The sequence below is a fragment of the Leptopilina boulardi genome, unplaced genomic scaffold, assembly GCF_019393585.1.
Source record: "Leptopilina boulardi isolate dan_hultmark-lab unplaced genomic scaffold, ZJU_Lbou_2.1 LbouV2_260, whole genome shotgun sequence".
In the NCBI taxonomy this organism is placed as follows: Eukaryota; Metazoa; Arthropoda; class Insecta; order Hymenoptera; family Figitidae; genus Leptopilina; species Leptopilina boulardi.
In genome coordinates this window covers 426967-452922 of record NW_026137819.1, presented here as the reverse complement: position 1 = coordinate 452922, position 25956 = coordinate 426967, and the positions used below count along the sequence as shown (strand labels likewise).

At 24.4% G+C, this 25956-nt stretch overlaps 1 protein-coding gene across 3 annotated transcripts in view; it reads left to right on the top strand.

Annotated features, from left to right (window-relative positions):
- LOC127281030 (telomerase-binding protein EST1A-like) overlaps nt 1–25956 on the top strand; it is a 127217-nt gene that overhangs the window by 7161 nt on the left and 94100 nt on the right. Inside the window, exons 3-16 of one of the 3 annotated variants that reach the window (XM_051304513.1) lie at nt 51–330; nt 555–836; nt 989–1227; nt 1342–1506; nt 4324–4429; nt 4735–4892; nt 6485–6682; nt 7039–7353; nt 7520–7690; nt 10662–11186; nt 11319–11397; nt 11723–11833; nt 13535–13759; nt 15778–15839. In XM_051304513.1, coding sequence (XP_051160470.1) covers nt 51–330; nt 555–836; nt 989–1227; nt 1342–1506; nt 4324–4429; nt 4735–4892; nt 6485–6682; nt 7039–7353; nt 7520–7690; nt 10662–11186; nt 11319–11397; nt 11723–11833; nt 13535–13759; nt 15778–15839 — 2916 coding nt within the window. Of the gene's footprint in view, nt 1–50; nt 331–554; nt 837–988; nt 1228–1341; nt 1507–4323; nt 4430–4734; nt 4893–6481; nt 6683–7038; nt 7354–7519; nt 7691–10661; nt 11187–11318; nt 11398–11722; nt 11834–13534; nt 13760–15777; nt 15840–25956 lie in introns of all 3 variants that reach the window. The other 2 variants (XM_051304512.1, XM_051304514.1) reach the window with 2 other exon arrangements.

Genomic DNA, 25956 nt, shown 5'->3' with positions numbered 1-25956 from the left:
AATCATTACAATTGAAGAAATTGTTGTTGAGAGATAAATTTTTTTTTTAGATCGCCTGTTCATCATAATTGGGAGAAGGATCGTGAACGTGATGATCATAGAGATTGGGATATTCGATCAAATCGCAATCAACACAGTGACAATTATCGTAATCGTCCAATTGCTCTAAATCAAACTGACAGTATTCGTCGAAATGACGATCACAGCAAAAGGTATTCAGGTAATCGTCGAAATCGAAATCCAGGTGAAAATGAAGATCGTTGGAGATCGGATTCACCATCGGGCAAGAATTATGGTAATAGAAGAGACAATTCACGTGAGGTTCGACAGGTAAAATATTTCTCCTTTTTTTTTTTTTTTATTTTTTAATTTAATTTTATTATTTTCATTTTACAATTTAGAATTATTTATTTAAATTTCAATTAATTTACATTTTTAAAAATTAAATGTATTTTTTAATTATATACAACTTTTAGTTTTTATATATCTTTTGTAGGATTTTATTTTTTTCGTGAGGAAATAAATTTTTCTTTGTTTCTTGTCACACAATATAGGGTTCGGAGCCTTTATATATACCATCAAATAATAAATTCGATACAAATCGAATTCGTGACACAAGAAGTGTTGAGCCAGGCTATCCTGACAAATTTCAGGGTAAACCACCATCGGGTAGACATGGAATGAAAGAATGTACAATTCCGAAGAATACAAAATTAGAATCGCTACCACCTCGTTTTAGAAAAAAATATCTTGCTGAAAATGGATTTTTACAATCTTCTAATAATATTGGCGTCTCATCGGAGGAAGCTTGGGATGGAAGTACTGTGACATTTCAGGTATTGATTTTTAAAATATATTTTTATTTTTATATATTTTTATAAGGCGCAAAATTAATTCATTATATAATAAAAAAAATATATTAAATAGTAAAAAAATAATAAATTTAGTAAAAAATTATTTGTTTTTGCAATTTAATTAAAAAAAAAAGGGATCGTCTCGTTTTCCTCCGGCTATTCAACATTCTCATACAATGCAAAATTTGCCACCGTCTGGTCCATTGCCACCTCAGACAAGTTGGTCGAACACAGTACCTGTTCGAAGTCGAGGACGAGGAAGACATAGAAATGATGATTTAGAAAATTCAGCGGCATTCAGACCTGTTACACCAGATCAGTATTCGGCGCAGAGTTCACGATCGCATACACCAAGCCAGGATTATGGTAATCGGTAAGTTTTTTTTTTTTTTTTTTTTTTTTTTAAAAAAAAGAAAAATTATTTAAAAAGAAAAAAAATAATATGTGAAATTTTAATAAATTGTTCTTTTTTTTTTCTGTGAAATAGTTATTACGATCGACGAGGAAGTAACAGTACAATGTATACCAGTATCGAGAGCTTAAATCGAATGGATAGCATGTTAATGCCACCTCCACGTGCACCTTCACCAGCGAGTTCTATTCCCTATAGAAATACATGTCCCTCGCCTGATAATCAATGGTCTTATAAAAAGTAAGTAAAATAGATTTTTTTTTAATTTTTCCAAGTTTTCGTTCTTTTTTTTGTGCATTTAAAATTATGTTCAATCAACAAAATCAATATATTAAATAATAGATTATTTATTTAAATTTCAATAAATAAATAAATAATTTCAATTTATTATAACAGGCCTCAGATTATACGACTTTTTCGACTATTTCCGACTTTTTTTCGACTTATTTTAATAAAATGCGACTATTTTGATTTTTTTTACATTTTTAGAAAAAAAATTTTTTTAATAAAATATCTATTTTTTTTAGTATAAAATGCAGATCTTCTTCAGATCTTCTTTATTTCAATTATTTAACAAATTTTTAATTAAAATTCTTCACTAAATTCATTATTTTTAATAATTTTAATGAAATTCATAACAAAATTCAATTATTTCAAAATTATTTTTTAATTAAAATTTTTTTTAAATTTAACAATTGTTTATAATTAAAAAAAAAAAAAATATCAAATAAAATTACCAAAAATTTTTAATTCAAAATCATTAAAAATTTAATTATTTTCCAAATTTTTAATTCAAAATCAACTAAAATTCAATTATTTTTGAAATTTTCAATTTAAAATCAAATAAAATTCAATTATTTTCAAAATTTTCCATTAAAATTAAATTATTTTCAATTTTTCAATTAAAAGTCAATTATTTTTAAATTTTTCAATTCAAAATCAACAAAAATTCAATTATTTTCGAAATTTTCAATTTAAAATCAAATAAAATTCAATTATTTTCAAAATTTTCAATTCAAAATCTTTTAAAATTCAATTATTTTCTAAATTTTCGATTCAAGATCAACTAAAATTGAATTATAATAAATTTCAATTGAAATTCAATTATTTTTAAAAATTACAATTCAAAATAAAAAAAAATTCGATTATTTTACAAATTTTGATTCAAAATTAATTATTATCAAAATTTTTGATCAATAATCAACTAAAATTAAATTATTATCCAAAATTTCAATTAAAATTCAATTATTTCCCAAATTTTCAATTCAAAAACTTTTAAAATTTAATTATTTTCCAAATTTTCAATTAAAAATCAAATAAAATTCAAATATTACTCAAAATTTCAATTCAAAATCATTTAAAAATCAATAATTATTTAAAATTTCAATTCAAAATTAATTATCAAAATTTTTAATGAAGACAAAACTAAAATTGAATAATTATCCAAAATTTCAGTTAAAAATCAATTATTTCCCAAAATTTCAATTCAAAATCAACTAAAATTCAATTATTTTCAGAAATTTCAATTGATATTCAATTATTTTCAATTTTTCAATTCAAAATTAATTATTATCAAAATTTTCAATCAAAAATAAACTAAAATTGAATTATTAACGAAAATTTCAATTAAAATTCAATTATTTCTCAAAATTTCAATTCAAAATCAACAAAAATTCAATTATTTTCGAAATTTTCAATTTAAAATCAAATAAAATTCAATTATTTTCAAAATTTTCAATTCAAAATCTTTTAAAATTCAATTATTTTCTAAATTTTCGATTCAAGATCAACTAAAATTGAATTATAATAAATTTCAATTGAAATTCAATTATTTTTAAAAATTACAATTCAAAATAAAAAAAAATTCGATTATTTTACAAATTTTAATTCAAAATTAATTATTATCAAAATTTTTGATCAATAATCAACTAAAATTAAATTATTATCCAAAATTTCAATTAAAATTCAATTATTTCCCAAATTTTCAATTCAAAAACTTTTAAAATTTAATTATTTTCCAAATTTTCAATTAAAAATCAAATAAAATTCAAATATTACCCAAAATTTCAATTCAAAATCATTTAAAAATCAATAATTATTTAAAATTTCAATTCAAAATTAATTATCAAAATTTTTAATGAAGACAAAACTAAAATTGAATAATTATCCAAAATTTCAGTTAAAAATCAATTATTTCCCAAAATTTCAATTCAAAATCAACTAAAATTCAATTATTTTCAGAAATTTCAATTGATATTCAATTATTTTCAATTTTTCAATTCAAAATTAATTATTATCAAAATTTTCAATCAAAAATAAACTAAAATTGAATTATTAACGAAAATTTCAATTAAAATTCAATTATTTCTCAAAATTTCAATTCAAAATCAACTAAAATTCAATTATTTTCAAAATTTTCAATTAAAATTAAACTATTTTCAATTTTTCAATTTAAAGTCAATTATTTTCAAAATTTTCAATTCAAAATCAACTAAAATTAAATAATTATTTTAAATTTCAATTCAAAATTAATTATTATCAAAATTTTCAATCAAAAATCAACTAAAATAAAATTATTTTCAAAATTTTCAATTCAAAATCTTTTAAAATTCAATTATTTTCAAATTTTTCAATTCAAAATCAATGAAAATTAAATTATTATTCAAAATTTCAATTATGATTGAATTATTTTTAAAAATTTGTAAAATATTTTTGTTAAAAGAAAAAAAAATCGACTTTTTTTGTAATATAAATCGACTAAAACAACATTTTTTTTCTGCCTTTAAGTCAATCCGAGGCCTGTAAATTATATTAAATTATTAGGTTTTAAAATATTTATTTTTTTACAGTGAAATATAATTAATAACTTGTTAATAAATCTAACGATTTGTTATTAACTAATTTTAATTAATTAATTAACTAATTTCGTTTTGTTTCATAACTTAATTTTTTTTAAAATATTGATTAATTAATTTATTTACAGAATTTTGTTTATTTATTTTTCTATTTTTTCTTTGAAATTGAAAATCTTATTCAAATGTTTTTTTTTCTCTGCAGTCAAAGATCAAATGCGCAAGAAATGCAGAAATCTCAAACGATTTCAAATGTTACTTCACCGAAGAGTGAAACCTTTGATTCACTGCCTGAAAAAACTGATACTTTGGTAAGTTTGAAACAAGAAACTAATTTTGTAACTAGAAATTAGATTTATTTTATATTTATTAATTTTTTTTTAAATTTATTTATTTACTTCCTTTAATATTGATTAAATTTTTTTCTATTTTTCAATTTTTTTTTTTATTTTTATTGAAATTCAGATTCTCTTGTCCCATTTTCGAATAAATTGCATCTGATTTTTTTTCTTCGATATTTTCAATATATTTTTCCTATTTTTTTTCCATTTATTTTGGTCTATTTTCTATTTTTTTAAATGTTCACTTTGTGTGTGTTTTTTTTTTTTAAATCTAGGATTGGGGAGAGGAGGTGGAGTTGAATGAAAGACTAGAAGCTGAACAATTGAGTCGTAGCTCATCTGTATTGAGTTTGCGGGGCAATTCAAATACAAATCAATCAACGGCAGGAGGAAGTAAAAAGAGGAAAAAAAATAGAAGAGGAGGTCGCGATAGGTGAGAAATATTCTTTTTCATATTTATTATTTTACATAAAAAAAGAAAAAAACAGAAAAACAAAAATACAAAAACCTAGTTAAAAAGAAATATGTGAACGTAGCTAAAAAAACGAAAAGTTGTTTTAAAATAAAAATTTCTAAATTTATATTTAATTAATAATTAGTAATTAGGGTCAGCCGGGGTAAATCCGAACGCTAATTATTTCAGCTTAATTAAAATTTTTAAAAATAAGTTCGATATGAGAATTTATACCTCAGATCCTCTTGAAGAGATTCTAAGTATTATCCCATTTTTCGTTTGTTAATTAGCAACAGCATAAACAAAGATAACGAGTATTGCAAAAAAAATTGAAAATCAAAGTTGACACTCTTTCAGTATTTTGTCTCGTATTTGAAGAAAAAGAAGCTAAAAATTTATTTTATTATTTATAATTGTTTATTATGAATACTAGAACAGAAACTATTTTTGATTTTTTCCTTCTGTAAAATTTTATTAATAATATCAGACCGTTCGTATATTTACCCAGGAAAATTGGAAAACCGGGGTAAATCCGAACGGTATTTTCAATAATTTTTTTTTTACATCAGAGCCACACAAAATTGTTTTTATTTCATTACACTATTATTTTAACATTATAAAAGTATATAGAAAAAAGTTTTTCTTTCTATACGTATCCTTGTTAGTAATTAATAAGCAGAAACTTAATCTCTATTCTCTCGAAGGAGTGTTTCAATTTTTTTGCCAAATGATTTGTTGAAAAAAGTTTTTCAGGATCTTAATAAAATTTGGTATTCTACGGTTTTTGGGGTCGCTAATTACCAATTTGAAGTCAGTTTTTCAAAATTCAAAATAGCGGACGAGAATTAAAAAATTCATTGGATTCGCTCGAAAATTGTTACTCGGGGGGTTTCAGGGTCGCTGATTACGAATTTGGAGTTAGCAAATTTCATCATTTTTAAAAATAAGTTTTAGGAAAGTCCGCCATTTTGAATTTAAAAAATTTGACATTTATTTTTGTATTTACATTCAATCACTCCAAAATACTTTCTGTAGCAAGTTTTGCAAAAATCCGTTATGATTTGATAAAGTTATTGAAGGTTTTAATTGTGTAATGCATTTTAATTTTTAACCTGTTTGATATTTGTATTTATATATATGATGCATTATTACATAATAGGTTTATTATCGTATTTTTTTTGAGTTTTTATATAAGTTTAACAATTGCAATACTTTAAATTTATTTTCCCTAAGATTTTTCTGAAATACAGTGGCGTTCGTATTTACCCCGGTATATTTTAGGAAAGTTGCAAAGTATCGCGAGGTAAATACGAACGCAAAGTTTCCTGCGATTGTAATTTATCAAAAATTTTTGCTACCTCATAAAATTGTTCTATGGAAGTAAAGTAACAACTTCATGCACCAGAATACCGGAAGTATTTTTTTTTTTTTTAAAGAAAAAACTTATGTTATTGTTGAAACTTACTAAAAGCGTTCGGATTTACCCCGGTTGACCCTAATAAATAATTATGTAAGGAAAAAAATTCTATAACTAAAACAAAATTCTTTTTTTTTTTTGTTTGCTAAAGAAGTGGAACAAGGGACAGATTCCAAGAAACAAGCCGCGAACGACAGAATAATCAGCAAAATAGAGAAAATGATAATTACAATAATAATCAGAATAATAGTCGAAGATTTGATAATCGACGACGTAGCTCGATTCAACGTAGCCGCGAGTCAAGCAAAGAGAGAAATCGCGGTAGAAATCATGATGATTTTTATAGAAATAGGTAAATAAATAAAAAAAAAAAAAAATTACGTTTTGGAATTCTCTTTTTTTCCAAAAGAAAAATCTTCTTTTTAAAAAAATAATTTCTATGCAATTATTTCTTCTTTTTTTTTATTACAAATAAGGAAGTGGAATTTTCTTCCTTTTGGAAAAAAAATTTTTTCAAATTATTTCTCTTCTTTTTTTCCAATGAAGATTTTTCTTCTTTTTTGTAAAAAAATAATTCCCTTGGAATTATTCTTAATTTTTTTTCCAAAAAAAAAAAAAAAAAAAAGAAATAGAATTCTTTTTGAAAAAAAAATTCCACCTCTGAGCAGTTTATTAACTAATTTATTTTATTTTTATTGTTTTTAATAGAATATCAGATCAGCCCTCGGATGAAAATTGGAGATCGGGAAGACGAATTTCAATTTGCGATTCGGAGGATGGTCGACGAACGCCATGTTCATCGTCACATTCCACTGTAGCTAATTCCTTGCATCAATCACCATCGGGTTTTAATAATTCACAACCAGGTGTTCTTGTTTTACCTGATACAAATAGTTTTCAACTTAGTACAACACCACCTAGGCCACAGTCACATCAACAGCAACGCACTCTTTTTGATCCTAATAATCCTAATAAACCAATTATCGTCACTTCCTCAGGCGGTAGAACAGGACCAAAATTCAGGTAATTATAATCACTTTCATTTAATTAGTTAATTAATTTTTTTTTTAGTCTTCTATACTATAATTGGAAGATAGAATTATTATTATTTTTTTTATAATTTTAAAAATTGCATATGTTTTATTAATGTGTAAATTAATTTTTTTTTTTTTGTTTTTTGTTTATTTAGAGAAATGGAAGGAATAGCTCAACCTGATGTTCCTGTTTTTCAATCATTACCTGGAATGTTTACGAGTCATTCAAATTTTCAAGGTACACAAGGAGATGGTACGCCCACTTCTTATTTCAATGAACAACTTGGTAATTCTCGACCATCTTGGTATGATCCTTATTCAGAAAGGTAAATAAAAAATTGTCAAAAATTATAATAACATTAATATTAATAATAATAATAACAAATATTAATCATAATAATAGTAATCACAATTATAATTGGCTTCGTATCAACTTTATGGCGCAAAAATAGTAATTTTAGTCGATTTACATTAAAAAAATACGATTTTTTTTTAATTTGGATTTAAGCAATTTATTCGAATTAAAAAATTTTTGCATATATGGTTTTTAGTTTTAATTGTCAAAAAAAAAAAAAAAAAAATGTCGGACAATAATTAAGTTTTACAGATTTTTATATTAAATTTTCTTTTTAATAATTAAATTACAAAAGATTTTAAATTAAAAAAAAAAAAAAAATTTCTGAAAATTAAAACTGATGATGCTTTGTTTAAAATTTCTGACAAATATTCAATTTTAGAGTTTTTATTTGAAATTTTTTTTAAATAATTGAATTCTTAAAGAAATATGAAAATTATTAAAAATAATTGAATTTTAAAAGAGTTGCAGTTGAAAATTTTCAAAAATAATTTGAATTTTTAAAGAAATATTAAAATTATTAAAAATAATTGAATTTTAAAAGAGTTGCAGTTGAAATTTTCAAAAATAATTGAATTTTACAAAGATTTACAATTCAGATTTCTAAAAATAATTAAACTTCATGTGATTTTTTTAATAAAATTTAAAAAAAATTTCTGTTACTGAAGAAAAAAATTGATTTTGAATTAAAATTTTGGATAATAATTGAATTTCAGTTGATTTTGAATTGAAAATAATAAAATTAATCGATTTTGAATTGAAATTTTGGAAAATAATTGAAATTAACTTAATTTTTGAATTGAAAATAATAATAAAAAATTGAATTTTAATTGAAATTTTAGAAAATAATTGAAAATAATCGAATTTCAATGAAAAAATTTTGAAAATAATTAAATTTTAGTTGATTTTGAATTGAAAAATTTAAAAATAATTGACATTCAATTAAAAAATTGAATATAATTTAATTTCAATGAAAATTTCATAAAATATTTGAATTTTAGTTGATTTTGAATTGAAAATAATAATAAAAATCGAATTTTAATTGAAATTTTGGAAAATAATTCAAATTTAGTTGATTTTGAATTGAAATTATGGAAAATAACTTAATTTTAGTTGATTTTGAATTGCAAATAATAAAAATAATCGATTTTGAATTGATATTTTCGAACATGATCGAATTTTAATGAAAATTTTTGAAAATATTTGAATTTTAGTTGATTTTAAATTGAAAATTTTGAAAATAATTGAATTTCAATTGAAATTTTTGAAAATATTTTAATTTTAGTTGATTTTGAATTGAAAATAATTGATTTTGAATTGAAATTTTGGAAAGTAATTGAATTTTCTTTTATTTTGAATTGAAATTTTCGGAAATAATTGAATTTTGATTGAAATTTTCAATAATAATTCAATTTTAGTTTATTTTTGATTAAAAATTTTGATAATAATTAATTTTGAATTCTAATTTTGGATAATAATTGAATTTTATTTGATTTTGAATTGAAAATTTTGAAAATAATTGAATTCTTGTTGATTTTGAATTGAAAATTTTGAAAATAATTAACTTTCAATTGAAAAATTGAAAATAATTTTATTTTAATTGAAAATTTTGAAAATAATTGAATTTTATTTGATTTTGAATTGAAAAGTTTGAAAATAATTAACTTTCAATTAAAAAATTGAAAATAATTTAATTTCAATGGAAATTTTTTAAAATATTTGAATTTTAGTTGATTTTAAATTGAAAATAATAATAAAAATCGAATTTTAATTGAAATATTTGAAAATATCTTAATTTTTGTTGATTTTGAATTGAAAATAATTTATTTTGAATTGAAATTTTAGAAAATAATTGAAATTTAGTTGACTTTGAATTGCAAATAATAAAAATAATTGATTTTGAATTGAAATTTTGGAAAATGTTATTAATGCAAATAAAAAAAAAAAAAAAAAAAAAAAAATAATTTTGAAATGATCGAAGTTTTATTGAAAATTTTGAAAATAATTGAATTTTAGGTGATTTTGAATTAAAAAATTGAAAATAATTGGATTTCAATTGAAATTTTTGAAAATATTTTAATTTTAGTTTATTTTGAATTGAAAATAATAATAAAAATCGAATTTTAATTGAAATTTTGAAAAATAATTGTAGTTTAGTTGATTTTAAATTGAAAATTTTAAAAAACATTGAAGAAATTTTTAGTAATCACAGACAAAAAGTAAACTTAAAAAATTTTTTAAATTCACAAAATGTTTTAAAATAATTAAATTTTTGAAGAATATTATAAAAATTATTAAAAATAATTGAATTTTCAGGAGAGGAACAATTGAAATTACAAAATTTCAAAAATAATTTTAGATGAAAAATTTTTATAAATAATTAAATTTTTAAAGCTTTTAATTTGTTATTTTTGAAAATAATTGAATATTAAGTGATTTTAAATTGAAAAATTTTGGTTATTTTTATTTACTTATTTTTTTGTTTGTTAATTTTTTCAACAATTTATTGTTTTTAATACAATTTTTAATTGAAATTAGTTTTTAAAAAAAATTTAATTTTTTTTTCTTTATGAATTTCATTGATATTGTTGTTGTAAATAATTAATTTAGAGAAGAATTTCAGTTAAAAATTTGTTAAATAATTGAAATAAAGAAGATCTAAAAAAAATCTGCATTGTCTATTTAAAAAAAGAAAAAAAAACATATTTCATTGAAAAATTTTTTTATTAAAATAAAAAAAATCAAATAAGTCTCATTTTATTAAAATAAATCGAAAAAAGTCGTATTTTCGAAAAAAAATCGAAAAAATCGATTAAATCCAATGTCTGTTTAATAATAATAATAATAATAATAATAATAATAATAACAATAATAATATTAATAAATAATAAAAAAATTTTGTTTGCAATGTTTTGATAAAAATTTCTTTTTTTAATTTGCAGTTTTCGTTCGGCAAAACATCATTTTCTTCTATTGGACATTGAACGCGCCGATTTAGAATTACAATGGATTATAAGTTCCGGTGGTTTACAAACACATTGGGAACGTGTCTCTTATATTAGACATTTTTTGCAACAAAGTTTGCAAAATTTATTAGAAACAGATATTAAATTTTGTCAAAAAGAAAATGTTGAACAACATTTTTGGAAAATACTCTTTTACAATATGATTGAAATGTTAAGAAAAAATATGCCCAAGGAAAATGTTGAAGGACGCGAAAGATGTAAACAAATAATGCTCAATATTATTGATGAGGGTACAATTTATTTGGAAAATTTATTAACAATTATGGAGAGGGTTTATAATTTTAAAATTGATCTCTATTTAACATCATCAATATCACCAAAAGGATTAGGATTATTGGGTCTTGTTTTAATAAGTGCTCAAAAAATATTTTTATTTCTTGGCGATTTAGCACGTTATAAAGAACAAACAAATGAAACAACTAATTATGGAAAATCAAGACAGTGAGTTAATAATAATTATAATTATTTTTTGCAGTTTTTATGTCTTATATTTTCAAATGAAAAATAAGTATTTATTTTTTAATTTGATTTTTTTTTTTTTATTTGCTATTAATGATTGAATTTTTAATTTAGTTGGTACCTGAAAGCACAACAAATTAATCCGAAAAATGGAAGGCCTTACAATCAACTTGCTTTATTGGCGCATTACGCTGTAAGTTTTTTTTTTTTTCTTTTCTTTTAATAATTATTATTAAAATAATTATAGAAAAAAACTAATAATAATTTTTTACTTTAAGAAAAATAATTATAAATAAATTATTAAAATCGTATTAATTAGCTATTTTTGAATTTATTTTCGTTAAAAATAAAATTTTTAAATAAAATTAATAATTAAAAGTAATAATGAAAATTTATAAATAAAATTAATAATTAAAAGTAATAATAAAAATTTATAAATAAAATTTATAAATGAAAATTAATAATTAGAATTTGATAAATAAAATTGATTGAATAAAAATGATGAAATTGTTTTACAGAGAAGAAAATTGGACGCAGTTTATTATTATATGCGATCGTTGATGGCGTCAAATCCATTTCAATCAGCGAGAGAGAGTCTTATCGCCTTATTCGATGAAAATAGAAAAAAGGTGAGACAATTATTAAATAATTTACTCATTGATTTAACGTGTAATTGAATAATTAATTTAATTGTTTCTACCTCCTCTTTTTTTTTCTCTTTTTGCTGCCAGTATCTACATTATGTAAGTAAAATTCAATTCTGAAGCAAATTTAGAAGGATGCTTTAATTAGTTAGCTTCAATTTTTTTGATCTCGGCACGTCACTAGTTTACCTTGCAAAATAATAATAATAATAATAATAATAATTTATTTTCATATACTTTTTTTTTAGCTGAATCATTAAAAATTAGCATTTAATTTTATTTTACGATTTTTTTTTAAATTTCCAGTTATTGTTTTAATAATTTAAATAATTTTAATAATTATATTTTTTTTAGTAATTTTAATCATTATAGTTTTTAATAATTTTAATAATTATAGTTTTTAATAATTTTAATAATTACAGTTTTTAGTAATTTTAAAAGAATCCTTTTATAGATGTTTTACATTTGTTTTGATATTTAAAAAAAAAAAAAAATTTATTTGGTAATTCAATTTTAATGGACGATTCAAATTTTTCAAAAATTCTACATTAAAAGAAAAGAAAAGAAAATTTAAAATTTTTTTTTAAATTTAAAAATCTTAATTTAATTCACTGATTTTTTATTTTAATTTTAGGCAATGCTTTTAGATTTTTAACATAATTTTTCATTTTGTAGTTCTAACTTTTAATTTAGTGTAGAATTATTATTTATAGTTGAGGCCTCGAATTATATGACTTTTTCTGTCTTTTTTTTTACGAAATTACAAATTTTTCCGACTTTAACTTTTTTTAACGAAATTTTTAAACAAAATATTCGAAATAAATTTTATTGATAATATTCTTACAGAATTATTTGTATTAAGGAATTAATAAAATGAATTTAATATCTAATAAAATTAGTTATTTAAAGTAAAATATTTATTAACTATTATTATTATTTTATTATTATTATTATTGTTATTATTGTTATTATTTATTTATTTTGTTAAATTAACTAAATTTGAATTTAATTATTAAATTTTAACTAATTAAATTTAATTGAAATTAAAAATATTTGACTTTTTCTCCTTTTTTTGGAAATGTAAATCAAACGGAAATGACTTTTATTTTGCGCTTTAATGTGTGTCGATTCGAGGCCTGATAGTTTTAAAACACGTCAATTTCACTTTTTAGAGGTTTTTGCAGCATCATAAAAATTAATTTACAATGTAGATTATTTTTTCATTTAGTCTCCATTGCAAGGAAAATTGACATACAGACACACAAGTCACTTTAGTCTCATGATTATCCCATAAAAATTATTATTTACAATTTTCCCTTTTTAAAGAATTCTATTATATAATTATAATTAAAATATAATATTTTTTTTTTTTGCAAGAATTTTTCATTTTACGAATTAGCATTTGACAAAGAATATTTTAAAATTGTAATTTTTACAATATTAATTTTAATTTTTAAAATTTTTAAAAAATTTTTTTAGTTGTAAGTTTTTAACAAAATTTTTATTTCTTTCAAAATTCACATAAAAAATAATTATTTCCATATATTTAAATGGAAAATTCAAATTAATTATTATTTTTATTGGAATAATTATGTGTTTTGAAAGCACTTGACACTTTTTTTTTTTTGATAGATGAAATTTTTGAAAAAATAAAAAAGAAATGTGATTTTAATTTTTGAAAAATAGTATGAGTCCACCGAACGAAAAAGAAAAGAGGAACGCGAATGGAAGGAGAGAGCGCGAATGAAAGAAAAGGAAGGTTCCAACAATATTGGCGGAAGTTTGCGACGAGAAACATGGATTCATCCAGGCGGCAAACGTATGAGACGAACAACTTCCGCGACAACGGCTAACGAAACAATTATACCCGACAGCGATTCTGAGGATTTGTCGCAATTGACAAGTGTAGAGGTAATTGTTTTGCATTTTTTTTTTTTTACTATTTTTTCTATGATATTTAGTAATTTTTCGACTTCGTATTTTTTGTATTCAGTATTTTTTTTGCTATTTAATATTTTTCTATTTAGTATTTTTTGCTGCTTATTATTTATTTCTATTTAGTATTTTTTGCTATTTAGTATTTTTTTTTAGCTATTTAGTACTTTCCCAATTAGTATTATTTGCTATTTAGTATATTTCTATTTAGTATTTTCCTAATTAGTATTTTTTTGCTATTTAGAATTTTTTCGCTATTTAGTATTTTTTGCTATTTTGTATTTTTTTGCTATTTAGTATTTTTTGTTGTATAGTATTTTTTGCTATTTACTATTTTTCTATTTAGTATTTTTTGCTATTTAGTATATTTCTATTTATTATTTTCTATGTAGTATTTTTTGCTATTTAGTATTTTTTGCTGTATAGTAGTTTTTGCTATTCAGTATTTTTTGTTGTATAGTATTTTTTGCTATTTAGTATTTTCTGCTATTTACTATTTATCTAATTAATATTTTTTTGCTATTTAGTATTTTTTGCTATTTAGAATATTTCAATTAAGTATTTTTCTATGTATTATTTTTGCCTTTTTTTAATTTTTTTGCTATTTAGTATTTTTTTGCTATTTAGTATTTTCCTAATTAGTATTTATTGCTATTTAGTATATTTCTATTTAGTATTTTCCTAATTAAGAATTTTTTTGCTATTTAGTATTTTTCTATTTAGTATTTTTTCCTATTTATTATTTTTTTGCTATTTAGTATTTTTTTCTATTTACTATTTTTCTAATTAGTATTTTTTTGCTATTTAGTATTTTTTTGCTATTTAGAATTTTTTTGCTATTTAGAATTTTTTTTTGCTATTTACTATTTTTCTAATTAGTATTTTTTGCTATTTACTATTTTTCTAATTAGTATTTTTTGCTATTTACTATTTTTCTAATTAGTATTTTTTTGCTATTTACTATTTTTCTAATTAGTATTTTTTTGCTATGTAGTATTTTTTGCTATTTAATATATTTCTATTTAGTATTTTTCTATGTTGTATTTTTTGCTATTTAGTATTTTCCTAATTAGTAATTATTGCTATTTAGTATATTTCTATTTAGTATTTTCCTAATTAGTATTTTCCTAATTAGTATTTTTCTTTTGAGTATTTTTTGATATTCAGTACTTTTCTTTTTAGTATTCTTTGCTAATGATATTTTTCTAATCAGTATTTTTTTGCTATTTAGTATTTTTCTATTTAGTATTTTTTTGCTATTTAGTATTTTTCTATTTAGTATTTTTTTGCTATTTAGTATTTTTTTCTATTTACTATTTTTCTAATTAGTATTTTTTTGCTATTTAGTATTTTTTTGCTATTTAGTATTTTTTTGCTATTTAGAATTTTTTGCTATTTATTATTTTTCTAATTAGTATTTTTTTGCTATGTAGTATTTTTTGTTATTTAATATATTTCTATTTAGTATTTTTCTATGTTGTATTTTTTGCTATTATGTATTTTCCTAATTAGTATTTTTCGAATTAGTATTTTTTGCTATTCAGTATTTTTCTATTGAGTATTATTTATTTAGTACTTTTCTTTTTAGTAATTTCCTAATTAGTATTTTTTGCTATTTAGTATATTTCTATTTAGTATTTTCCTAATTAAGAATTTTTTTGCTATTTAGTATTTTTCTATTTAGTATTTTTGGCTATTTATTATTTTTTTGCTATTTAGTATTTTTCTATTTAGTATTTTTGGCTATTTATTATTTTTTTGCTATTTAGTATTTTTTTGCTATTTAGTATTTTTTGCTATTTAGTATTTTTCTTGATATTTAGTATTTTGTGCTAATTAGTATTTTTTAATTAAATCCTCAATTTTTGGTATTTTGTATTCCCTTTTCTATTTTCCATTTTGTATTTAACATTTTTTAATAAGTTTACTTTAGAAAATTTTTTTTTTCCTTTATATTTTTTTCTTTGGGAAAATAATGCCGTATTTCTTTGCAGGTGAACAAAAGATTTATCACTTCATATTTGCACGTTCACGGGAAGCTGATAACAAAAATAGGGTAAGTAACAACATTTTCATTTTTATTTTCCAACCAGAAAATAATACTTAAGCAAAATGGTTATTTCTTTAAAAAAAAAAATTTCACAATATATAAAAATTAGAAAACAAAACTCTCAATTCGAAAAATGAAAATTCGTCTAAAAAAAAGAAAACCGCAAAAAAATTATCTATATGGTAAATTTTTAAATTTAAAGGACCAAAAATTTCTTTTATTTAATTAATTTTTCCAAGTCAATTCGTTTTTCTCCGACCGAATACAAAAAAAAAAAAAATGAAAAAAATGAAAAAAACGAAAGCGAAATACTTTGGATGAATATTGCCCGTGGTGTACAAAAGAATATTGTAACGTAAGTGAATCCCATTTAGCTTTTACCTCTTTCTCGACAAAAGAAGCGGTTATTACCGTATCCGGATACTCGATGAATCTGAATGCAGGAGGCGAAGAGAACAAAGGGTTCCATGAGAAGAAACTTGTGGTTGAAGGGGGTGAAGAACGCACAAGTCTGTAATACAAAGCTGTTCCGTTGCTCGATTCTTGTATCCTATATATATATATATATATATACACTCTTTCACATTGAGTTGAGGAGAGATGCGAACAAATCGTTCTTCGGAAGCGAGGAAAAGTCGTGAGTTATTTCTAGCAATAATTATTACGTGTAAGGTGTAAACAGGTGGGAATAATCTTCAGTCTGCTGCTGTTGTTGCTGATTTTACTGCCATTCGAGGAATCGTAGTTTCTTTTTCTGTTTTTTTTTTTTTTTTTTTTTTATTTATTTTTCCTTTTTTCTCTTTTGACGTCTTTTAACGTTTACCAATCATCTTCAAGATCCTGGATAAATCCCTGTCTACTTGTGTGTCTACTCCTTTTTTTTTTTGTTTTTACAAAAATATCGGATATGGTTTTCAAATTTTAATTTACTGCCATGGAAAAATTATTAGCGTCTTTCGTTAAGCATCACCTGATGTTAGGTACACCTGATTTTAGGTTGCCAAAATTTTTTCAAATAATTTTGAGGATTTTTTTCCAATTTTCTCGAGGTATTAATATTGTCGTATTATCAAATATTTATTAACAAAAATAGGTATTCTTGCTACTAGAACATATGGGATAAACGTATTTTACGTTACAAAATTCTAATTTTTATTATTATTATTTTTGAATTAATTTTACAAAATATAGGTATTCTTGACACTAGAACATATCGGAATTATAAAAGTTTATTAGCAACTACTAAATAAGAAAATTATGAAAACTATGATTAGACAAAATGGGTATTCTTGCCACTAGAACATATCGGATTAACGTATTTTATGTTACAAAAGAGTAATTATTATTATTGTTATTTTTGGATTAATTCTAAGAAACAGGTATGCTTGCCACTAGAACATATGGGAATTATAAAATTTAATTAGCAAACACTAAATAGAAGCATTAATGATTATGACTAGACAGAAGGGGTATTTTTGTCACTAGAACATATCGGATTAACGTATTTTTTCTATTTCAATTTTCAAAACAGTATTTTTTGAATTAGTTTTACTAAACAAGCTGGTTTTGTAGCTACCCAACCATGCTTTTTAAATTTAGTAGAAAAAGTACTAGAATGTCAATGGAAGCAAGGTTGAGAAGTTAAATATCTCTAAAAGAAGATTTTTTTACTACCCAACCCTGTATTATTCAGTTAGGAAAAAAAGTAACTTGAGTTACCCTACCCTGGTGTGCAATTTTAGATAAAAGTCCCAAAAAAACGAAAATAACGAGTTTAGAAATTACTGCAAGTATATTTTTGCCTGCCCAACCCTGCATTTTCAAATTCTATATCTCCAAAAGCAGCTATTTACTACCCAACCCTGTTATATCGAGTTGGGAAAAAATATTAACTAGAACGATCCAACCTTGATAGGTAATTTTAGGCAAAAATCACAGAAGCGACAAAAAAATTAGGTTAGGAATCACTGGGAGTAATATTTTACTACCCAACCCTGCATTTTCTAGTTAGGAAAAAAGTTAAAGTCATCCAAACCTGCTATGGAATTTTACTCAAAAATCACAAAATTGAAAAAGAAATAAAATTAATTTTATAATTGTTATTTTTTAATTAATTCTAACAAACAGGTATGCTTGCCACTAGAACATATGGGAATTATAAAATTTAATTAGCAACAACTAAATAAAAGCAATAATGACATTAGAACTAAAAGGAGATTAGCGCCTTTCGTTAGGCATCACGCATTACTAGTTACCTACTCGCCATCTGTCATAATTTTTGTCAACTACCGCACCCTGCACAAGTAAAAATTTAGTAACTTTATAGTAACTTTAAATTTTAACAACAAAGTTACTAAATTTTTACTAATGCAGGGTGCGGTAATTGACGAGAATTATTACAGATGGCAAGTGGGGGACAATGGACATCAACATTTTGGCCTAAAATTACCAATCAGGGTTGGATCGTTCAAGTTAATTTCTTTTCCCAACTGGATAATTCAGGGTTGGGTAGTAAAAAGATCCTTTTAGAGATAACAAGTTTGGGAATTACTGGAAGTATGTTTTCGCCTGCCCAACCCTGCAGGTTGGGTCACTTAATTGTGTTTTTTTTTCTCTAAATTGTGATTACATGGTTGGGTAGTATCACTCACAGTGATACCCAAACTGGTTTTCTTTTTAATTTTATGATTTCTAAGTAAAATTCCATAGCAGGCTTGGATCACTCCAGTTAATTTTTTTCCTAATTAGCCAATGCAGGTGTGGGTAGCAAAATATTACTCCCAGTAATAACCTAACCTAGTTTCCTTGTCACTTCTGTGTTTTTTGTTTAGTTTCCATTGTCCCCCTTGCAGTTTGTCATAACTCTCGCCAACTACCGCACCCTGTTCTAGTAAAAATTTAGTAACTTTATAGTAACTTTTAATTTTAACAACAAAGTTATTAAATTTTTATTAAAGCAGGGTGCGGTAGTTGACGAGAATTATGACAATGGCGAGTGGCGACAGTGGAAACCAACCTTTTGCCTATAATTACCTATTAAGGTTGGATCGTTCTAATTAATTTCTTTTTCTCAAGTGGCTAATACAAGGTTGGGTAGTAAAAAGCTACTTTTTGAGATATACAATTTGAAAATGCAGGGTTGGGCAGGAAAAAAATACTTTCAGTAATTTCCAAACTTGTTATCTTGTTTTCCTGGGACTTTTACCTAAAATTACACACCAGGGTTGGGTAACTCTAGTTAATTTCATTTCCCAACTAGATAATACAGGGATGGGTAGTAAAAAACTTCTTTCTGAGATAATCAACTGCTCAATCTTGCTTCAATTGCCATTCTAGTACTTTTTTCTACTAAATTTAAAAAGCACGGTTGGGTAGCTATAAAACTAGCTTGTTTGGTAAAATTAATCCAAAAATTACTATTTTCAAACATAAATAATACATTAATTCAATATGTTCTAATTATCAGCCTAGGGAAAAAATTCTTTTTTCACTGTGTTATTGTTAATTATGTTATTTTTATTTCAAAAGTCACAGGCTTGAAATGAAAACTAGTTTAAGTATCACTGAAAGTAGTTTTTTACTGCTCAACCCTGCTTTCTATGTTTATTATTTAAAAAAAAATTATAATAGCGACCAAAAAGCAGGGTTGGAACACTAACATAATTAAAAAAAATTACGATTGTTGTTACTTAATTAGCAAATACAGGGTTGGGTAGTTAAATATTACTCTCAGTGATTCCTAACCTAGTTTCCTTGTCGCTTCTGTGATTTTTAGGTAAAGTTACCTGTCATGATTGAATTGTTCTAGCTAATTTTTCTCTCTCTTAACTGGATAATACAGGGTTGGGTAGTAAAAAGTTACTTCCATTAATTCCTAAACTTGTTATCTTGTTTTCCGGGGACTTTTATCTGAAATTACACACCAGGGTTAGGGAACTCTAGTTAATTTCTTTTCCCAACTGAATAATACAAGGATGGGTAGTAAAAAAATCTTCATTTAGAGATAAACAACTTCTCAACCTTGCTTCAATTAACATTCTAGTACTTTTTTTGTACTAAATTTAAAAAGCAGGGTTGGCTAGCTACAAAACTGGCATACCCGTTTGGTAAAATGAATGCAAAAATTACTATTTTAAAACAGAAAAATATATCGGAAGTATTTTTTACCTGCCCAACTCTGCATTTTCAAGTTGTATATCGCTAAAAGTAGCTTTTTACTACCAAACCCTGTATTATTCAGTTGGAAAAAGAAATTAACTGGAACAATCCAACCCTGATGGGTAGTTTTAGGCAATTATCACAGGAGCGACAGGGAAACTAGATTAGGAATCACTGGGTGTATTTTTTTACTACCCAACTTTACATTGGATTATTAGGAAAAAATGTTAACTAGACTGATCCAACACTGCTATGGAATTTTACTCAAAAATCCTAAAATTGAAAAGGAAACAAGTTTAGGAATCATTGGTAGTAGTTTTTACTACCCAACCCTGCACTCTTAAGGGTTTATTTCCATTATCTCTACTCGTCAAAATTCCGACTCGACATTTGTCATTATTCTCGTCAACTACCGCCCACTGCTGTAGTAAAAATTTAGTAACTTTTTTTGTTAAAATTTAAAGTTACTATAAAGTTACTAAAATTTTCACAAAAGCAGGGTTGGGTAGCTACAAAACTAGCTTGTTTGATAAAATTAATCCAAAAATAATAATAATAAAAAATTATTTTTTTGTAACGTAAAATACGTTAATCCAATATGTTTTAATTATCAAAATTATTAACTCGAAATATAAAACATTTACTTAATTCAGTAAATTTCTGTCTAGACTTTATCTTAATATTTTACAATTACAATATTAAGTCAATTCGACTAGGAAAAAAAATTCTTTTTTTCACCAAAAAAAAAAAAAAATTCTCTCCTTTAATTTTGTGTCAATACAAGGTCGCTAATTTGAAACTCGAAGAATGACTGACTGCAGTCATACTCACGATATAACGAATGTATGTTGTTGACTAGCATTAACTGTAGTTTACTATAAAATTCTCCATTCGTAGGTGAGTTTACTTTTCTCACCCGCAAATCACTGTTCTAAGGCAATTCCCTTCTTGTCTGTATATATATATATATATATATATATATATATATATGTATGCGCTCACCTTTGGCGAGTATATGCTTGCAGCAGCAAATTTCGCACGTTCGTTGATGAGTTCAATGAACTTTAAAAGGAAGCATATTGCTGTTAATCTTGGAAGTTTCTTAGAAGTGTCGCCATAATCTCATTGCCATGTCAAAAGATCGTCAATCTTCCTAGAAAACAGTTACGTAATTGAATTCACGAGTTGTTCATGGTAGCTAATATGATTTCTTTAAACAAATATTACAGTGACATTTTTTCGATTCACATAATGCGACAACGTGTCAAGTTAAACATTTTACGGAGTTACTGAACTTGGTAAATATAATAATGTGTTTCCGTAAAAAAATTTTTAATGAATTTTTAGAGACAAATTCGCTTTAGAATTAGTTTTTTTTTTTTTTTATCTCAGTTTAGAAATAATTATTTTCGTTAACTATTTTTGAAAGTAATTTCTAATTTAAGATCCTTAAATCTTGTTTTTTTTTTTTTTTTTAATCTTGTGAGTTAATTAAAAAGTAGACTCGTTTGTGATTTATTAGGAGACTTTTTTTTTTTTTTGATAAAGAATCGCGAGCGCTTCAACTATGTTTTATGGAAGAGAAAAGACTCGGGTGAGTTCTGGCTGCTGACCTTGATGAGACATCGTGTGTAAATTTTCAAGCGCCACCGACCTTGCCCTTGCACAGAGACCGTGCAACGTTACATAATTTCTTACTTACAGAGAGAAAACGCGCGCGCCAGTCTCCTTGACTGCTGCATCCATAGTTGGCGATCGCTGGCCCAAGAACAATTCTGTCATTCTTGCGCCGTTCTCTCTTGTATCTCCAATTCCATGAATGTTTGTTGAAACTTAATTTTGCGGTTGTTTTTTATTCCTCCAAATTTCCGTCAAAAATTATATTTCAATTCTTTTGAGAAATTAAAAATTGTCATATTTATATCTTAGGGTATATAAATTATTTCATTATAAAAATGGATATGCTTACCACATATCGGAATAAAAATCTTTTATTAGAAGATGTAGAAATAAATGTTTATCTTAAAACAAAAAAAAAAATATATTTATTTATAAAAATAGGTATTCTTGCCACTAGAACATATGGGATTAACGTATTTTACGTTACAAAAGAATAATTTTTATTATTGTTATTATTGGATTAATATTACCAAAACATGTTAGTTTTGTAGCTACCCAACCCTGCTTTTTAAATGTAGTAAAAAAAAGTACTAGAATTTTAATTAAAGCAAGGTTGCGAAGTTGTTTATCTCTAAAAGAAGATTTTTTACTACCTATCCCTGTATTATCCTGTTGGGAAAAAAAATTAACGAGAACGATCCAACCCTGATGGGTAATTTTAGGGAAAAGTCCCAGAAAAACAAGGTAACAAATTAGGGAATTATTGAAAGTATTTTTTTCCTGCCCAACTATGCATTTTCAAGTTGTATTTCTCAAAAAGTAACTTTTTACTACCCAACACTGTATTAGCCACTTAGGAAAAAAAAAATTAATTAGAACGATCCAATCTTAATAGGTAATTATAGGCAAAAGGTTGGTTTCCACTGTCATCATTCTCGTCAACTACTGCACCCTGCTTTAGTCAAAATTTAATAACTTTGTTGTTAAAATTAAAAGTTACTATAAAGTTACTAAATTTTTACTAGAGCAGGGTGCGATAGTTGGCGAGAATTATGACAAATTGCAAAGGTGACAATGAAATCTAAACAAAAAACACAGAAGTGACAAGGAAATTAGGTTAGGAATCACTGTGAGTAATATTTTACTACCCAACCCTGCATTGGCTAATTAGGAAAAAAGTTAATTCAACCCTGCTATGGAATTTTACTCAAAAATCACAAAAGTGAAAAGGAAACAAGTTTCGGTATCACTGAAAGTGATACTACCCAACCCTGTAATCTCAATTTAGACAAAAGACCCAATTAAGTGACCCAACCTTGTTATGTTATTTTTATTTCAAAAGTCACAGGCTTGAAATGAAAACTAGTTTAAGTATCACTGAAAGTAGTTTTTTACTGCTCAACCCTGCTTTCTATGTTTATTTTTTAAAACAATTATAAGAGCGACCAAAAAGCAGGGTTGGAACACTAACGTAATTAAAAAAATTACGATTGTTGTTACCCAATTAGCAAATACAGGGTTGTGTGGTAAAATATTACTTCCAGTGATTCCTAACATAGTTTTTTTGTCGCTTCTGTGATTTTTGCCTAAAATTACCTATCAAGGTTGGATCGTTCTTGTTAATATTTTTTCCCAACTCGATATAACAGGATTGGGTAGTAGAAAGCTGCTTTTGGAGATATAGAACTTGAAAATGTAGGGTTGGGCAGGAAAAAATATACTTGCAGTAATTTCTAAACTTGTTAATTTTGTTTTTCTGGGAGTTTTACCTACAATTGCACACCAGGGTTAGGGAACTCTAGTTAATTTCTTTTCCCAACTGGATAATACAAGGATGGGTAGTAAAAAATCTTCATTTAGAGATAAACAACTTCTCAACCTTGCTTCAATTAACATTCTAGTACTCTTTTTGTACTAAATTTAAAAAGCAGGGTTGGCTAGCTACAAAACTGGCATACCCGATTGGTAAAATGAATGCAAAAATTACTATTTTAAAACAGAAAAATATACCGGAATTCTTTTTTATCTGCCCAACTCTGCATTTTCAAGTTGTATATCGCTAAAAGTAGCTTTTTACTACCCAACCCTGTATTATTCAGTTGGAAGATGAAATTAACTGTAACGATCCAACCCTGATGGGTAGTTTTAGGCAATTATCACAGAAGCGACAGGGAAACTAGGTTAGGAATCACTGGGTGTAATTTTTTACTACCCAACCTTGCATTGGATTAATAGGAAAAAATGTTAACTAGACTGATCCAACCCTGCTATGGAATTTCACTTAAAAATCCTAAAATTGAAAAGGAAACAAGTTTAGGAATCACTGGTAGTAGTTTTTACTATCCAACCCTGCACTCTTAAGGGTTTATTTCCATTATTCCCACCCGCTAAAATCCTGACTCGATATTTGTCATTATTCTCGTCAACTACCAACCACTGCTCTAGTAAAAATTTAGTAACTTTTTTGTTAAAATTTAAAGTTACTATAAAGTTACAAAATTTTTACAAGAGCAGGGTGGGGTAGTTGACGAGAATTATGACAAATTGTGAGTAGGAACAATGGGAACCAACCTTTTCCCTAAAATTACCCATCAGGGTTGAATCGTTCTAGTTAATTTCTTTTCCCATTTGGATAATACAGGGATGGGTAGTAAAAATCTACTTTTTGACATAAACAACTTCTTAACATTGTTTAATAGACACTCTAGTACTTTTTCTACAAAATTTAAAAAGCAGGGTTGGGTAGCTACAAAACTATTTTGTTTGGTAAAATTAATCCAAAAATTAGAATTTGGAAAGAGAAAAAATACTGTTCCAGTGGCAAGAAATATCCATTTCTAATCCAAAAATAACAATAAAAAAATCACTCTTCTGTAAAAAAGAATACAATGTCTTTGTTTGGTCCTAAAGTCATTTATGTTTCTATTTTGTAATGAAAGTAGTAGTAGTAGTAGTAGTAGTAGTAGTAGTAGTAATGCAAATATTTTTTGCCTAAAATTATCCATCAGGGTTGGATCATTCTAATTAATTTCTGTTTCCCAACTGGATAATACAGGGTGGGGTAGTAAAAAACTACTTTTAAAGATATAAAACTTAAAAATGCAGGGTTGGACAGGGAAAAAATACTTCCAGTGATTCTCATCATCGATTTCTTGTAATTTCTGTGACTTTTGCCTAAAATTACATAGCAGGGTTGAGTCACTCCAGAATATATTCCCAACAGGGTTGGACAGTAAAAACTACTTGCAGTGATATCGAAACTTATTTCCCATACTTTGTGATTTATGAGTAAAATATCATAGCAGGATTGAATTAACTTTCTCCATAATTAGCAAATACAGGGTTGGGTAGTAATATATTACTCACAGTGATTCCTAACCTAGTTTCCCTGTGATTTTTGCCTAAAATTACTTATCAGGGTTGGATTGTTCTAATTAATTTCTTTTTCCCAAGTGGCTAATATAGGGTTGGATAGTAAAAAGATACTTTTTGAAATATACAACTTGAAAATGCAGGGTTGGGCAGGAAAAAAATACTTTCAATAATTCACTAATTTGTTACCTTGTTTTTTTGGGACTTTTACCTACAATAGCACACCAGGGTTGGGTAACTCTAGTTAATTTCTTTTCCCAACATTATAATATAGGGATGGGTAGTAAAAATCTACTTTTTGACATAAACAAACTTCTTAACATTGTTCAATTAACACTCTAGTATTTTTGCTCCTAAATTTAAAAAGCAGGGTTGGGTAGCTACAAAACTATTTTGTTTGGTAAAATTAATCCAAAAATTAGCATTTGGAAAGAGAAAAAATACTGTTCCAGTCACAAGAAATATCCATTATTAATCCAAAAATAACAATAAAAAAATCACTCTTCTGTAAAAAAGAATACAATGTCTTTGTTTGGTCCTAAAGTCATTTATGTTTCTATTTAGTAATGAAAGTAGTAGTAGTAGTAGTAGTAGTAATGCAAATTTTACTTAAAAATATAAAAAAAACTACTTTTTTATGTTTATTAATCAAAAATTCATAAGAGCGACAAAGATCCAGGGTTGGGACACTAACATAATAACAGAATTAAGATTGTTTTTATCCAACTTCTGTTATCAATTCTCAAACAACTAAACAGAAAATTATAATTGGCAAAAATGGGTTATTCTTGCCATAAGAACATATGGGAATTTAAAATTGTTTTCTCTCTATACAAAAAAGAAACAATTGACATATATATATATATATAGCATCGAAAAACGAAGTCACCAAAACTAAAAAGAAACGGAATCTATATTTATACACCAAACTGTTATTACTATATATATATATAGTAAAATAAAAATTCCTTTA